Below are 16,976 nucleotides of genomic sequence, written 5' to 3'. Positions count from 1 at the left end.
TACTTTTACTAGTATTTTAAACTTACTTCTTTTGAAGGATTCATTGGTAACGTAAAGATAGTTTTCCAGTACGACCAGACAAACATTGCAAAAAGTAGGTGATAGGCCAGCAGGCATACAACTAAAATGAGAGAAACATAATCATCACTGTCATCTGGAAATGCATGCTCGTATCATGGTATTCACACAAGGTCTGCTTGTTCTAAGACCATCAAACGTTCATTATAATAAGTTATAAACGTTCCTTTACTTCATTCTAGAATATGTACAATCCAATGAATATATAGCTAAAGCCTAGAGTTTTTTAGAAATTCCCTAAATGAACAATTAGATCTATGCTCATGAATGGAAAGGTCCCTTCCATAAACAGAACAATCTATGGGCAAAATAACTAACAAGGGTCTTTCCTAAATTGTAAAAATAAGGTAATTATACTTGCAACTTTAAAGAGCAAACACAGCATTAAACAAATGTTAAAACATTTAGACTTTAAGAACTGTGCTTTACTGACACAGCAACAACAGCAGTTCCTATTTGAGAAGCCGTTTGCTTATTTGCTCAGCTCCAGTCAAAGCTGGTGTACTGGCAACACGTCTAAACAGAGAACATCTGGACAAAGACTTCCTCCAGGGGGAGTTCAAGTGTCTTATTTATCACGTGTGATCACTGTGAAAAAAAGATTTCTGAGTACTTTTTTTCAGATACTGTATTAAAACACATAGTGTGTGGTGTTTAAAAGTACTATACAAATTTAATATATTAATTTTGCATATACTAATAATGATTCATTCTGGATATATGTTAATATGTAACAATTCTGTAAGATACAGTTGGATAAAATATGCTAATTTAAAATATAGTCTGTTTAGTATTTTAAAATTTTAGCAGCAGTTTTTATTTTTCTAAAGCTTGATGATACTCATATTTTTAAAGAATGATGGTCATTAAAATTTTGAATTATTCAACAAGGCATTTAAATCAGTGCCTTGAGATGACTATAGCCAATGATGTTTTTATAAATTATGTAGGTGTCTCAGTGATAGGATAATACTCTGAGTTGGGACAGGAAATTGTTGATATTCCTGTGCCTCAAAGACAGAAGACTCTTTGGCACAATTTCCACCATTTCAGGGTAGAGCTCTTTGCCAAGTGTCTGACGGTATTCAGTCTGGGAACTTAAGGAAAGGAATTATCTTTAACCCTATCTTGTCTCAACATTCTCAAAGACTAATTTACTAATCCCAATCAAATCTAAAGAAGTACAATGTGCTTTTGAAACTATTTAAAAATTCTGTATCTGGAACAATAATATAATATATTTTACCTTGTTCGCCAATGTTTTCCATGGACACTATAGAAGTAAACAGAAAAAAAAAAAAGGTAAATAATAGGTTATATGAAGCTTACAGCAAACATAGGGCCTGACAGAAACATGAGGCATTTAAACAGCTTAGCAATTTGGCTTCCCTTTAAACCAACATTCTTTAATTATTTGCTCAAGTTTATTGAGAGGAGAGGGGAGCACTGTGCAGAGAGGGCCAGGAGAAGGCTGGTGGCTGCAGTCACCCATGACTCTATTGTGCACTTTAGCCCTGGCTCCCACACAGCAAAACAAGACCCGTCACGTGTGCATCCGTGCGGCTGACTCCTGGACTGCTCAGCTTATTGGTTTTCCTACCAACTACGGAGTTCAGATAAAAGCGACGCTCTCCAGGTCGTAACATTTCCAGACACATTTATTGCTCTTTATAAACTGGCAACCACCTGGTTAGCGTTCTACAAAGAATAAAACATGCAGCATGTACTCTCCCTTTCAGATTTCTGGAAGCAAATTCTTATGCCCAATGACGCTAATTGCTCCCTATTACAATGAGGGGCCCAAGCAGAGCTGGGAAGCTGCCATCCCTTAGGAGCTGTTGTAAATATTCCAAAGTAGCAGGTAGGTTAGAGACCACAAGAGCTAAAACAAGCTGGGACCACAACTGAGCTGCGTTTAGTGATCGAGACAGTTGTCCTATCTTTCTGGATTGTCTATTTGCTTTGCGTCCCGTTTGGTCTTCCACTATTTATACCGAAGTCTTTTGGAAGTTTTGGCCTGAGTTGTACCAAGGGAATGTTTGTACAATAAGGGATGGTTTTTTTGGTTGTTGTTTATTTGTTTTTGTGTGTGTGTCCTTATTCAGCTTTCTAACGGGGTACAGGATTTTATTTTTAAGAGACCAGGTCTTGCTCTGTCACCCACACTGGAGTACAGTAGCAGGATCATAGCTCACTGTACCTTTGAACTGCTGGGTGCAAATGATCCTCCTGCCTCAGCCTCCTCCTCCTGCCTAGCTAGGCACATGCCGCCATACCCAGCTAATTTTTAAATTTTTTTGTAGAGACAGTTTTATGCTATGTCACCCAGGCTGGGTTGCTGGGACCATAGGCATTGCTTCTAGTGGGGTTTGGGATTTCAGGCTTTGGTTCTGGAATAAAATGTCATTGTCTTAAGGAAGCACTGGAATCAGAGTAATGTGAGAGATGTTTAAGATCCAACCAGCTCCTTCCCCAGAGAGCTACTGAATGCAAGTCAGGCCTTCCAGAGCCAGTGGGAGCCCACAGCTCTGGAGAGCAGCCCATCCCATTACTGGGTTGCTCTAAACAGGAGAGAATTCATCCTCACAGTGTGCTGAAATCTGCCTCTTTGTTGAGGTTTTGCCTGTGATATCCAGGCTTCCAATCTGTAGCAATAAGCAGAAAATCTAAACAACAGACCTTCGTGTATGTAAAGTCATTGTGTCCCTGTCAAACGTTCCCTTTCAGCCCCAATAATACATGATTCCCAGATCTCAATAAGGCACCTTTCATGTCTCCTCCTTCTCACCTCCCTTTAACATTTCTGAGACCCAGAAGGGGGCAGGCAGGCACACTTGATCTTTGACTTAGGAATGGCCTGTTCTACAAGTTGGCTTTTAAATCAGAGGCTAGTCAGAGTTCACTTTGTCACAGAATCCCTGAAGTGGTCAACTTGAGGTCATGGGAGAGACCTGAGGCAATTTGGGTTTTTTCTATCAAAACCCACCAACCACATCTATGCACTTCTCTCTAGGCACAGACTTGCTGCTCTACAAAAGTGCTCCATAACTAACAACTCAAAACCTGCACTCCTTCAGAGGAGGAAATGAAAAACAATTTGACTCCCTGTGCACGTCTGTATGAATGACTCTCAAAGATCCTTCCAGAGGTGCTGGTGCTTAAAAGAAAATGTGTTGGTGATCTGTGACTCTGGCTGTCAGAAATGAGAACTGCACGACAAAGTGACATTTGTTTAAAAGGTCCAATTAGCATGAGCTGATAATCTTTCTGACCCAACTCTATTAGCTGGATATACTTTCAGAGGTATCTTTTTTAAGAGCTATTTAGTATGCCATTCACAGTTTGTTTTTCCCTAAATGTCCTTCAAAATCCACAGATGCTCTATTTATTTTTAAACAGTTCCACGTAAATATGGGAACAGGCTTAATGTAAATAATTCCAATACAATTTACGGAATGAAATGTAAAAGTCAAAAAAGGCTATCTCGAATTACACACCCACAAACATCATTTCTCCTAAACATAAGTCTTTTCAATTTGAATTAACCTCAGAGAACAAAATAAAAATCATTGTTTTAGTATTCATTTCCCTCATTACTAGTGAAATTTAGCATTATTTTTAAAATATGGTTGGCTTTTCCTGTCTCTTCTGAGTGAAATGTCATTTTTCGATTTGCCTACTTGTCCTTTAGCTATAAAGAGCCTTTTACTGGACAGCAATCCCTTATCTGTTACGTATGTTACAAATGTATATAACCATTTTCAATGATTTTCATAAAGACTAGCAAAATTTTATGACTTACCACTTATAACACTATCTAATTTTTTAAATTAATTTAATTAATAGATATACGGGATATAGAATTAGCTTTTACTTTAGGATACTTAGAAATGAATGTTCTCTCAACTATGTATACTTAATTAGTATGTCAGTGATTCACCTCATAATTTTCAGTGTCATGGCAGTTGTCAAGTTCAAAGTCTCCTTTACATTGTGTAAAAAACATAAAATAAAATGCTATCAAATGAAAATATTTTTGTTCTTAAATGCTGTTTAAGAAAAGGTTGATATTTAGCCTCAAATACCTTTCTAATATTCACGTATATAAAGATAATATATGGAAAATAGACTTTTTATAAAAAATATAGTAACCAAATATAATTTGACTTACATCATATAAAAATTAAATATCAATAGAACATAATTATGACAGATCTTGCAAAAATAACTATTGGGTTTTAATGTGATTTTGAGTTTTAATCTGGTATTATTTAATTTTTTAATGTACTTTGCAGACAGAATTTCAGTTTGGTCTGTTTAAAAATTTTGCGGATACCTATTCTTCAACTGTACCATAAGAAATTCCCAGTGCTGTATATCACATCTTTATCTCAATTGCTGATTTTCTTTAAACCAGCTATTGAGATAAATTAATATAATCACTTCTATTTTATTAGAAGAAAATTGATCTTTACTCAGTTTTTATTAAAGCAAATAGCTTTACTTGAAGTTCCAATGAGTAGTACATTAATTAATTCCATCCCAGAAATTCTTCTATATTCAACTTTAAAATATATGACAGAATTAGGACTTTGAACTCCGCTGGATCAAATTAAAATTAACTCCTCATCAAAGCACAATAAGTGACCTAGAGCTTCTGCCCCATAAATATTTACGGAATGAAAGAGTGATTTAGACAAATAGAAGAAAACACAACTAATATGAATCATTCTCATGCCTATAATCCTAGCACTCTGGGAGGCAGAGGTGGGAAGATTGCTTGAGGTCAGGTGTTCAAGATCAGTCTGGGTAACATAGTGAGACTCCATCTTTATAAAAATTTTTTTTAAAAAAAGGAAAAGATTGGGGGAGATACTGACTTCAACGGGGCTTCAAGCAACTTTGAAAACAGAAAGTTTCCGTAAGTTTACAGGGGTCCCAGCCCCAGTTTTGTTCTTCCTTAGTATTTTACTTCATTTTTTTCTTTATTTTTTTTTTTCAGTATTTTACTTTTTTATAGTTCACTTTGTCAAAATTAAAATGAGACTATTACCAAGCGTAATAATACCAAAGAGCAAATGCCCTGGACAAAGGCAAAAATTCAACCCCAGTGGGCAGCTTCCATGAGCCGCTGCGCTTACGCCACCCATCTCCAGGGAGTGGGAGAACAGGAGCCACATCCCTAGGGCTGTGTGGGAATGAAGAGGGGGGACAGGAGAACACGTTGCCCTTGTGCCTGACACACGGTCAGCCCCACAGATGCACAAACAAGTATAAGACATCACATTTAGTTTTGCTAATACTAACTGTGATGCGTAACTAGAAAGGAGGCTGAAAATGAAAAAAAATCACCAAGAGAAAAGTAATATTTGTACAGGCTTTTGAAGGAAAAAAATGTAAAATTTTGAATGAAAATAGACTTTACATGTGAAAATAAAAGGTGAAAAATAATTTAAGTGACAATCATACGTAAATTGTCTTTTTTTTTTTTTAAATGTGCCACTTCAGAAACTTGTTTAGCAAGTTTAAACAAAAAAAGGTGGTTTTCCACCTTAACCCAGAGTAACGATGAGGTGTAACTGTGGTATTGAGTCTTCGTGAGAACTTCTGTTAAGAGTGAAAAGATCTCTTTTGAATGTGGCACTATTTAATGGGTAAAAACAATTACTTTTTTTATTTTTAAAGACCTAAATCTTATATTCACCGCAAAGAAGTTAGATGCAATTTACTCTTGGGAATGAGAACACTGCTGTTATTACACTAAAATGTTCACTATTTGTACATGGGATAGATGGTACTAGCACTATTCATACCATCCAAATGCACACAAGAGCAACAGTGGGGGCTGTGGTTTTAACTTTCATTTAAAAAAATTACCTGGCCAAGTTGATCTTGGATTAGGCTTTAGTAGAACCTCTGTAAGTAGACTACCTAAGGGACTGTCACAAACTGGGCAACATACAGAGGAGGTCAACACAAGGAACTACGCCTACTATACTGATATGTAATGTGGTTCGTGTCTGGTCTATGAATTTGGTCAACGTAAGGAGGTAGCCAGTGTAGGGAAGTGGTCATCTATGGAGGTTCTACTGTGTTTCTTTCTGGTCCATCTCATACAATGATAATGTTCTCCTTTGGTGATTTCTAACCTTCCAATGCCTCCTCTAACTCTTCTCTGGTTAATTTTGGTAAAGGAATTGCAGCACTTTCTTGGCTCTGATGGTGTATAGGAAGAGAGAAAGTGGGAATGGTAAGTTAAGGATATTGGTATTTGGCAAGAGCAAAATTAAGGCCTTGAGGAATTAACATCTTGGAATCTGGAACTGTCATACATACTGCAAGGCTTGTGGCTTGGGTTGCCAGTTCTATTTTCTGGCTACCCTTCTCAGCCCCCTCCTCCCTCATTAATTATTCCTATAAGAGAGTGGAAAAAAGGCTGAATTGGTCAGTCCTCAGTTTAGAATTGATAAAGGACAGTTTTTGTTTTTTGTTTTTATTGAGACATAGTCTATGTTGCCCTTGGTAGAGTAATGTGGCATCACAGCTCACAGCAACCTCAAACTCTTGGGCTCAAGGCGATTCTCTTACCTCAGCCTCCCAGGCAGCTGGGACTACAAGCGCCCACCACAACTCCCAACACCCGCAACACCCGGCTACTTTTTCTTGCAGTTGTTATTGTTGTTTAGCTGGCCCAGGCCAGGCTCCAATCTGCCACCCTCAGTGTATGTGGCTGGTGCCATAATCACTGTGCTACAGGCGCCAAGCCAATGACAGGTTTTTTTGTTTGTTTGTTTGTTTGTTTTGTGATAGCAGTGATCATTCTTTAAGATGTCCTCATGTAAAAATAAAACAGGTACGGTTTAAAGTGTGAGACTGTACATAACAATCCATAACACAGAAAAGGATAACAAATTATTCCTTGATCTCACTTGGCTTGAATGAAACATCTTTAAAACTGTAAACCTTTTCCCCCATCTTTTTTTTTTTTTTTATTAAATCATAGCTGTGTACATTAATGCAATCGTGGGGTACAATGTGCTGGTTTTATATACAATTTGAAATATTTTCATCATAAAGGTTAACATAGCCTTCACGGCATTTTCTTAGTTACTGTGTTTAGACATTTATATTCTATATTTAGTAAATTTCACATGTACCCTAGTAAGATGCACCGTAGGTGTGGTCCCACCAATCACCCTCCCTCCACCCATCCTCCCCCTTCCTCTCCCCTCCCTATCCCCTTTTCCCATATTCTTGGGCTATACTTGGGTTATAGCTTTCATATGAAAGCTGTACCTTGGTTTCATAGTAGGGCTGAGTACATAGGATACATTTTCTTCCATTCTTGAGATACTGTGCTAAGAAGAATATGTTCCAGCTCCATCCATGTAAACATGAAAGAGGTAAAGTCTCCACCTTTTTTAAGGCTGCATAATATTCCATGGTGTCTCCCCCATCTTTTTTGCTTAAACTATTGAGCAATCACTTAATCCAGGTGTCAGTAAACTTGGTCAAAATACGGCCATGCCTATTTTTATAAAATTTTATTGAAACATGTACCCATTCATTCACCTAGATGGCTACTTTTGTATTACAATGGTAGAATTGAGTTGTTGATACGGGGACAGTTCAGCTTGAAAGCCTAAATATTTACTTACTAACTGGCTCTCAATAAAAGAAGTTTTCCAGCCGCTGTGTATTAATTAGTTAGTATTCTACAGATAAATAGGACCAACAGGATGTATATGTTTATGTGTGCATTTAATGTATTTGAACTGATTTAGTCCAGATCGATTTAAATTCAACCTTGATTAGAAGCAGGGAATCGTCTCAAAAATTATTACTCCAATCCTATAATTTTACCAACTGATTTTTAAAACTTTGGCTTTGGTGATTATTATTCCATAAAATGTTTGCTGTCCAAAATCCTATCTATTGATATGTAACAGCCCAGTAAACTGATGGTAACTTAAATCCAGTTAAACTTCTACTCATAAACACATCCAATAGCCAAAATTTCAGATACTAAACTACACCTTCATAATAGACAAAAAATGCACTTCCTTCCCCTTAAATTAGCAAAGAATAGTACATAATTGTTTCTAGAACACTGTGGTTTTTAGGTATTTTTATACAAATGTATATTGCTGTGATCTTTTTATTTCTTCTCTTAATCTGAAATTTTCTTTTTCTTGTCTTCAAACTGTCTTTTGGAGGAATTAATTTACCTGTGTTGATTATGCACAATAACTTTACGGTATAAAACCACTATACAATTTCCAGATTCATTCTGACACAGATACATTCCAGCCACATATAAGCAATCTGATGAGGAAGAATACCAAAAAAGCCCAAATAGACTTTGTTCTAACGAATGAATCTTAAGGACAACTTTAAAGCCAGGGTCTATTTTTCCTGCCTATCTTTCACACACTCATTCAGGAACATTCACTGACTATATTTTGCTTACACTCTTGAGAACAAAATGGTAAATGAGACTTCAGCTTTGTGCTCAACGAGCTTAGAGCTTGAGACCATTTTAGTTAGAAGGGAAAACCAAAAAAAACAGGATCTACAAAAAACAAAATCTTAGCCAATGGATTACAGCTTATCATCAAAAAAGTCATACATCATGATCAAGTAGGTTTCATCCCAGGGATGCAAGGCTGATTTAATATATGCAAGTCCATAAATGTTATTCACCATATCAACAATAGCAAAACCAAAGACTATATGATCCTCTCAATAGATGCAGAAAAAGCATTCGATAAAATCCAGCATCCTTTTCTAATTAGAACACTGAAGAGTATAGGCATAGGTGGCACATTTCTAAAACTGATTGAAACTATCTATGACAAACCCACAGCTAATATTTTAGTGAATGGAGTAAAACTGAAAGCTTTTCCTCTTAGAACTGGAACCAGACAAGGTTGTCCTCTGTCACATTTACTATTCAACATAGTGCTGGAAGTTCTAGCCAATACAATTAGGCAAGACAAGGAAATAAAGGGAATCCAAATGGGAGGAGAGGAGGTCAAACTTTCCCTCTTTGCTGATGACATGATCTTATACTTAGAGAACCCCAAAGACTCAACCACAAGACTCCTAGAAGTCATCAAAAAATACAGTAATGTTTCAGGATATAAAATCAATGTCCACAAGTCAGTAGCCTTTGTATACACCAATAACAGTCAAGATGAGAAGCTAATTAAGGACACAACTCCCTTCACCATAGTTTCAAAGAAAATGAAATACCTAGGAATATACCTAACAAAAGAGGTGAAGGACCTCTATAAAGAAAATTATGAAACCCTAAGAAAGGAAATAGCAGAGGATATTAACAAATGGAAGAACATACCATGCTCATGGCTGAGAAGAATCAACATTGTTAAAATGTCTATACTTCTGAAAGCAATCTATAGATTCAATGCCATCCTTATTAAAATACCAACATCATACTTTCAAGTCTTGGAAAAAATGATTCTGCATTTTGTATGGAACCAGAAAAAACCCCGCATAGCTAAGGCAGTTCTCAGTAATAAAAACAATGCTGGGGGTATCACCATACCAGATTTTGGGTTGTATTACAAGGCCATGGTGGTCAAGACAGCATGGTACTGGCACAAAAATAGAGACACAGGCATTTGGAATCGAATAGAAAACCAGAAAATGAAACCAACAACTTATTGGTAATCTCTGATAAATCAAACAAGAGTGTCCACTGAGGGAAAGACTCCCTATTCAATAAATGGTGCTGGGTGAACTGGGTATTCACATGTAAAAGACTGAAACTGGACCCACATCTTTCTCCACTTACAAAAATTGATTCAAGATGGATAAAGGACTTAAATTTAAGGCATGAAACAATAAAAACCCTCAAAGAAAGAACAGGAAAAACACTGGAAGATATCGGCCTGGGGAAAGACTTTATGAGGAAGACTGCCATGCCAATAGCAACAACAGCAATAATAAACAAATGGGATTTAATTAAACAGAAAAGATTATGGACACCCAAGGAAACAACAACAAAAGCAAATAGACAACCTACTGAATGGGAAAAGATATGTGCATATTTTGAATCAGACAAACGCTTAATAACCAGGATCTATACAGAACTTCAATTAATCCACAAGAAAAAAACCAACAACCCTGTCTTCAGAATCTTCTCTAAAGACGACAGATGAATGGCCAGCAAACATATGAAAAAATGCTCATCATCCCTACTTATTAGAGAAATGCAAATTAAAACCACCCTGAGATATCATCTAACCCCAGCGAGAATGGCCTATATCACAAAATCTCAAAACTGCAGATGCTGGCGCGGATGTGGAGAGGAAGGAACACTTTTACACTGCTGGTGGGACTGCAAATTAATACAACCTTTTTGGAAGGAAGTATGGAGAAACCTCAAAGAACTCAACCTAGACCTCCCATTTGATCCTGCAATCCCATTACTGGGCATCTATTCAGGCAAAAAAAACTTTTATTATAAAGACACTTGTACTAGGCTGTTTATCAGCCACAATTGCTAAAATGTGGAAACAACCTAAATGTCCTTCAACCCAGGAATGGATTGGCAAGCTGTGGTATATGTATACCATGGAATATATTCAGCCATAAAAAATGGAGATTTTGCAGCATTTGTACTAACCTGAATGGAGGTGGAACACATTATTCTTGTGAAGCATCACAGGAATGGAGAAATATGAATCCTCTGTATTCAATTTTGATATGAGGACAATTAATGACAAATAATGACAGTGGGGCATGGGGGAAGGGGAGACCAGACAGAAGAAGGAGTGGGTGAAGGAAAGGAAAAGAAGAAAAAAAACACAAGAAAATAGTGACTAATTCTCACATAAATTGGATTTAATTCTGACCAAAGTACATTACTTAAACATTAATTTTTAATTCAACTTGTTAATATGTTGTTTGGGATATTGCATCCTCATTTATAAGTGAAATGTTTGTAATTTCCTCTTTATAATAATATATTAGAATAATATATTCTCTCTAATTTTAATAACAGGTGTACCCAGATCAAGTAGAATGATTTTGAAGTATTTCTTCTTTTTCTATTATCTACAAGATTCAGCATGATCTGTATTTTGAAATTATCTTTTATTTTTATTTATAAACATTAGTTGTCTATTTTTTGAGACTTAAAAAAAATAAGAAGTTAACTGATGACTCCATACTGAATCTCAGAGTCAAAGCATTCTATAACAGACATACTCTTATCTGACAATGTGAATGTTACTTTCTTTGCATTATTATTATTGCTTAATATTTCAATGCTGCAATTCTCTGATTTCTTTTCTGAATGTATTTCATTCTTTACGAGATTTTTGTTTCTAGTCCTCATCTTAAACATTGTTATTGTTATTAAATTTTAAGCCTCTTTAATTTTGTGAAGGCAAAAAATGGAAACCTAATAAACATATGTATATGTAAAAATAAAAAATATATATCAAATAAAAGAAAAACAGAATCTAGTTATAAAAACATTTTCAATGAAGTAATAAAAGCAGTTCACATTCAAAAAATAAAGTCAAAAATAATAGTAACAGTACAAATAGGTCTATCTCCTAACAAAATCTTTAAGTCTCTAGTTGCTGTGCCATTTTTCCGCTATATGTCTTTTTCACAGGAAAACTTACTTTAATAATCATCCACAGTCACTGTCTCTGCCTCCTACCTTTCTTTTTCTTCTTCAACCAATTGCAACTGGGCTAATTCCCCCACATTACAATGTAATCACCTTTGTCGAGGTCACCAACATCTTCCCTATGCTAATTCTCTGTGCTCAAGTTACTCTAATAGAATTTATTATGCTCTTCTTTCAGAAATATTCCATCACAATGACCGTGAATTCTTTTGACAAATTGGCCAAGGGGATCTCCTTGAAGCAGAAACTCTTCTCCTCTCAGCTGCTCTCTAAAAAGACCTGCCATTCGATCCTACAATTCCTCTGCTAGGTATATATCCAGAAAACCAAAAATCACATTATAACAAAGATATTTGTACCAGAATGTTTATTGCAGCCCAATTCATAATTGCTAATGGAAGTCATGGAAGAAGCCCAAGTGCCCATCAATCCATAAATAGATTAATAAATTGTGGTATATGTACACCATGGAATATTATGCAGCCTTAAAAAAGGTGGAGACTTTACCTCTTTCATGTTTACATGGATGGAGCTGGAATGTATTCTTCTTAGCAATGTATCTCAAGAATGGAAGAAAAAGTATCCAATGTACTCAGCCCTACTATGAAACCAAGTTACAGCTTTCATATGAAAGCTATAACTCAATTATAGCCCAAGAATATGGGTTAAGGGGATAGAGAGGAGAGGGGAAGGGGGAGGATGAGTAGAGGGAGATTAATTGGTGGGACCACACCTAAGGTGCATCTTCCAAGGGTACATGTGAAATTTACTAGGTGTAGAATATAAATGTCTTAACACAATAACTAAGAAAATGCTGTGAAGGCTATGTTAACCAGTTTGATGAAAATATTTCAAATTGTATATAAAACCTGCACATTGTACTCTGCGATTGCATTAATGTACACAGCTATGATTTAATAATAAAATAAAATAAAAAGGTCTAGTTTATTTTTAATATACCAGAGATCAAAATTGATGTTGCTGGTAGACCATCTTAATGATAGATGTAGGAAAAATGTTATTCACATTAATATTTCCAGTTTTACTCCAACTGTATCCTTTTCTTCCTAACACATTTTTAAAATTTATTTTCTTTACAACATATCTACTTACATTTTAAAAGTCTTTATCAAACTTTTTTTTTCCTTTGCAATCCTCATATGTCATTGTAATTTTTTTTTTTCAATTTGATTAAGTTTATTACAGTAAAAAGAAAGCTCCTTGATCTGTGGTGGCTAAATGCTCTACCAGTAGAGCTCCAGATGAGCAACTAGGAGAGTTCTGTTACTGACATGCTGGTCCTTCTTTCTGACACAAGAAGCAAAATCTTCAGGCCCCCTCCCCACCCCTCGCATTCTTTTTTTTTTTTGAGTTAATTTATTTTATTGATGGCTCTGGTACCCGCCTTCCTCCCCTCCTGCCTCTCAGCCACTTCCCCCTGGGGTGTGATGCTTCTCCCACTCCGGCCTTTCTTGCCTCTTAAACCTGCTAATTTTGTACCCTCTCTAGAGCCCTGGCAGTGAACCGGGCTGTAGGACACCTGACTTCAGTCCAGTCCTCCCAATATATACGTGACCTCGATCACAACACTCAGCTGAGCTGTGCTTTAATTGTATTGTTTAAACAAAGATTTGCACTTCATCTTGGAGCTTTCTCTGGCTATAAAATTATCTTAAATCCTATTTTAATGTATTTTGAAAAAAATGACTTTTATAAAACACTAGGGCAAAAGTCATTCTAAATATCAATGGATCAGGAAATTAGTAGAAATTGTTTTGTCAAGGACAGATAAGCAGCTTCAGAATAGAAACAAAGGTTAAGGACAAGGCGTCAATGGTATAAAACTCAAACCCTAAGTGCTTAGTTTCCAGTTTGTACTTTCTTGGATACCATAAAAGCCAGTCCTAATACTCGTGACAGTCCCACCACAAACACCGTGCCAGGCAACGTACACTCCTCATTCGATTTCCACATAGGTCCTTGAAAATACATTTTGTAATAAGAAAACTATAATCTCTCTTACAGGATAAATCAATGATGTCAACTCTAAAAATGCTTCCAAGGCTCTGCACTGAATTTACAATAAAGTTCAATCTCCTGTCCTTAGCCTCAGTGTCAAGCATGATCTGGCTCCTCTTATCTCTCCTCCAAGATCACTTCTCGTCACCAAACCCCTTGTTCACTAAGCTGCAGCCACTCTGAGCTTCTGTTTCTAAATCACACCAAATCTTAATGTCTCTGTCTGGGTCTGAAAAGCTCTTTACCTGACTCCACACTTGGCTCACTCTTTATCATCCTTCAGGTTGCAGTTTAAACCTTAGCTTTGCTGTCTACTTAATCCCTGCAACCACTTTGACAATGCAATTTTTTTTAGCACTTTGCACAAGTTGTCATTATTTGTATTTATTGACTTTTTCCATGACCCTTGCTGAGGTATCCTTGCTATCTGCCATCTTTGATGGTATCTTGGCCTAGCTACTTAGCTCCTCTGAACTTTCTCTCAATGTTTACCTGGCTGGGCTGCTTTCAGAACTAAACCAGAACGCAGAAGCACCTACAATAGCACTGGGCACATTTTAGGGGCTGTTGGTTGAATACGGAGGAGAAATATATCACTACATAGGAGGAAGTTAAAAGCAGGAGCTCCCTGGAGTGTAGAGCTAACAGCAATCTAAGAGAAGAAGTGCACAGTGAAGGCGTACCTTCTACAACACTAACATTTTCCAGAGGTAAAATGCCAAGTTGTTAAGAATAAATTGCTAGGAGAGCTTTTAAGTGTGAATAAGCAAAAAAAAAAATGCAGTGAACTACAATGTGAGCAAATTAATATGAGAAAAAAATAAAACCAGTGAATTTTTTATTTTTTTTTTTTAGAGACAGAGTGTCACCCTTGGTAGAGTGCTGTGATGTCACAGCTCACAGCAACCTCCAACTCATGGGCTTAAGCGATTGTCTTGCCTCAGCCTCCCGAGTAGCTGGGACCATAGGCTCCCACCACAATGCCCGGCTATTTTTTGTTGCAGTTTGGCCAGGGCCGGTGCCCTACTCACTGAGCCACGGTGCCACCCAACCAGTGAATTTTTAAACTGCATTTTCTACCCTACCCCTCCCAGAGTTCCTTTCTTCTAACCCCCACCCATGGCGTGTACCCACCAGGCCACCCAGACAAGGCCTGACCCATGGCAGAATCTCCATATGGGGCATACAGGTGCTGGGTGGCCTGGGGAGCAGCAGGACTTCCCAGGTGGTGTGCTGCTTTTCTCCAGCTTCTGCCTCAGCTTTTATATCTCACGAACTACACTGATCTACATTACATGCTAGGAATTATCAAACAGCCATGGAAAATGGCCCAGAAATTATCAGAGACCCTTTCCTGGCAAGTGGCACACTGCAATGTCAAAGACCAAAACAGTAAGCGAAATAATATAAACCAAGATGCAGGAAGCCTCTTACTTAATAGGTTATGGTCCGAAAGATTTGTTTTCTGTGTGATTAGGCCTCTAGATTAGCCATCAAAAGTGTCTGCATTATAGTATCAATAATATTACAAAAACTAGCTCATTGTGTTAAAGAAAGCCTACTGAGTTTGCAACATCTAAATACGCCTCCCTTGCAGCACCACAGGCGAGGGACTGTCCACATTCCTTCCCCCGCCTGCTGGGCGATGTGTGTCCTCATTGCAAAGCTGACTCAATAGAATCCCATAATCCCTCTGTCTCAAACTGAAATAGAAGAGCTTCCCAGTGTAGCACACTGTACAGATTTCAGGGCAGGGGCACGCCTGCTCATCCTGTTCATAGAGTCACAGGGTTCTTTCCTTTTCTACTCAGGGCTACAAGTCAACCCCAAGTTCCTAGGGTCACTGAATCTTTCCAACTCCAACTCCTTCCTTTCTAATCCCAGATGCCCTCCTTGAGAAATGATCAGAGAGGCCATGACTGACTCATAGGAACCCTGTGAGTCTTTGGTGGACACTTTACCCTCAGCAAAAATCTACTTGATTCCCACGATGGGTGTCTAACATCAAGGGAAGGTCAACTAAGGAATAATATATATCCTGAAACATCCTCCTCATTAGTCAGAACCAAAATTTTAAAATGAGAAGGTCCTTAAAGATTATCTTGCTCAAAGAAATTCATCTTTCTTATATGTATGTATGTATGTATTTATTTATTGGTAGCATGCAAAAGTCCCACTCACATTTGGTTATTTCATCATTCATAATAAAAATATTAATATATACCATCTGGTAGAAACAATTTTTGTAGTATTATTTTTTATGTTAAGTTTCTTATTATTAGTAGATTAATACTATCAGTAGTATTAATCAGAATTATCACAAAGGACAATACTGAGAGTATTCTACCTTTCACTATTAAGTATTAACTGTTTTTTTTTTTTTATTTAGGAGAAAAGTGAATGCTTTTTCTTTGCATCTCTAAGGAAACTGACAATTTTCTAAAACTACCTCCCAGGGTTGGCAGCTACATGTTGAGCTCTATGTGACCAGAGAACATGCACACATCACACATCTAAAAATTAAACCAGTATTTCCAGGTTCACAAAATTATGTGATACGTATGTAGTACTTTACAATTCTCCAGAGAAAGAAACTGCATAAGGATGTATTTCAACCTTTGTGTTCATGATACTTATAGGTAAATTTGTGGCATATTCAAAGAAATGAATTAAAAAGATTTAAAACAACGCCAGCACCAGCAGTAACTGCTGCAATATAGGACAGGGTGACGACATCTACTAAAACATGCCAGGGTGTTAGTACAGGGTCACCGGAAGTACTCTTGCCTTCTGTAACTTTGCTGTCATGTGTTTCTGAAGTTCTCACATAGATGATGTGATGTGCAGTCCCAGCTGGAATTGCGCGATGCCTTTCCCTTCTTACTTGCAGTAGATCATACCCTCGCCCTACCCTGCGTTTACATATAGCACTAGCACAATCTATCTGACAGGAATTGCTACAACAGGATAAATTTGACATAATCATAATCTGGAGGCCCACAGATGAAAAGATTTGCACCCTACTGCTGTAAGGCACAGTATGTGGTGACAGTGCAATCTTCTACAAATGCCGTCTGTTTATACACTAGGTGTATTCATTAAGGCAAGTGGCAAGTTTTTTTAAAATTGTGCAAAGAATTGAAGAAGACAGTCATTAATATCTGGATGGAGTCTCTTCCTCTACTCTCACATTTCCTATCTCTCTCTTTCC

At 37.1% G+C, this 16,976-nt stretch overlaps 1 protein-coding gene across 2 annotated transcripts in view; it reads right to left on the bottom strand.

Annotated features, from left to right (window-relative positions):
- The window catches only part of ZDHHC2 (zinc finger DHHC-type palmitoyltransferase 2), a 69,767-nt gene that overhangs the window by 33,231 nt on the left and 19,560 nt on the right, over positions 1-16,976 (bottom strand). For both annotated transcript variants that reach the window (XM_053578738.1, XM_053578740.1), the window contains exons 2-3: positions 1,325-1,351; positions 27-121 (exon numbers count right to left, since the gene is read on the bottom strand). In XM_053578738.1, the coding sequence (XP_053434713.1) occupies positions 27-121; positions 1,325-1,351 (122 nt within the window). The remainder of the gene's footprint in view (positions 1-26; positions 122-1,324; positions 1,352-16,976) is intronic.

The sequence above is a fragment of the Nycticebus coucang genome, chromosome 24 (assembly GCF_027406575.1).
Source record: "Nycticebus coucang isolate mNycCou1 chromosome 24, mNycCou1.pri, whole genome shotgun sequence".
Classification (NCBI taxonomy): Eukaryota; Metazoa; Chordata; class Mammalia; order Primates; family Lorisidae; genus Nycticebus; species Nycticebus coucang.
Note: the sequence above shows the minus strand (reverse complement) of the source record. Positions and strands in the feature narration are given on the sequence as shown.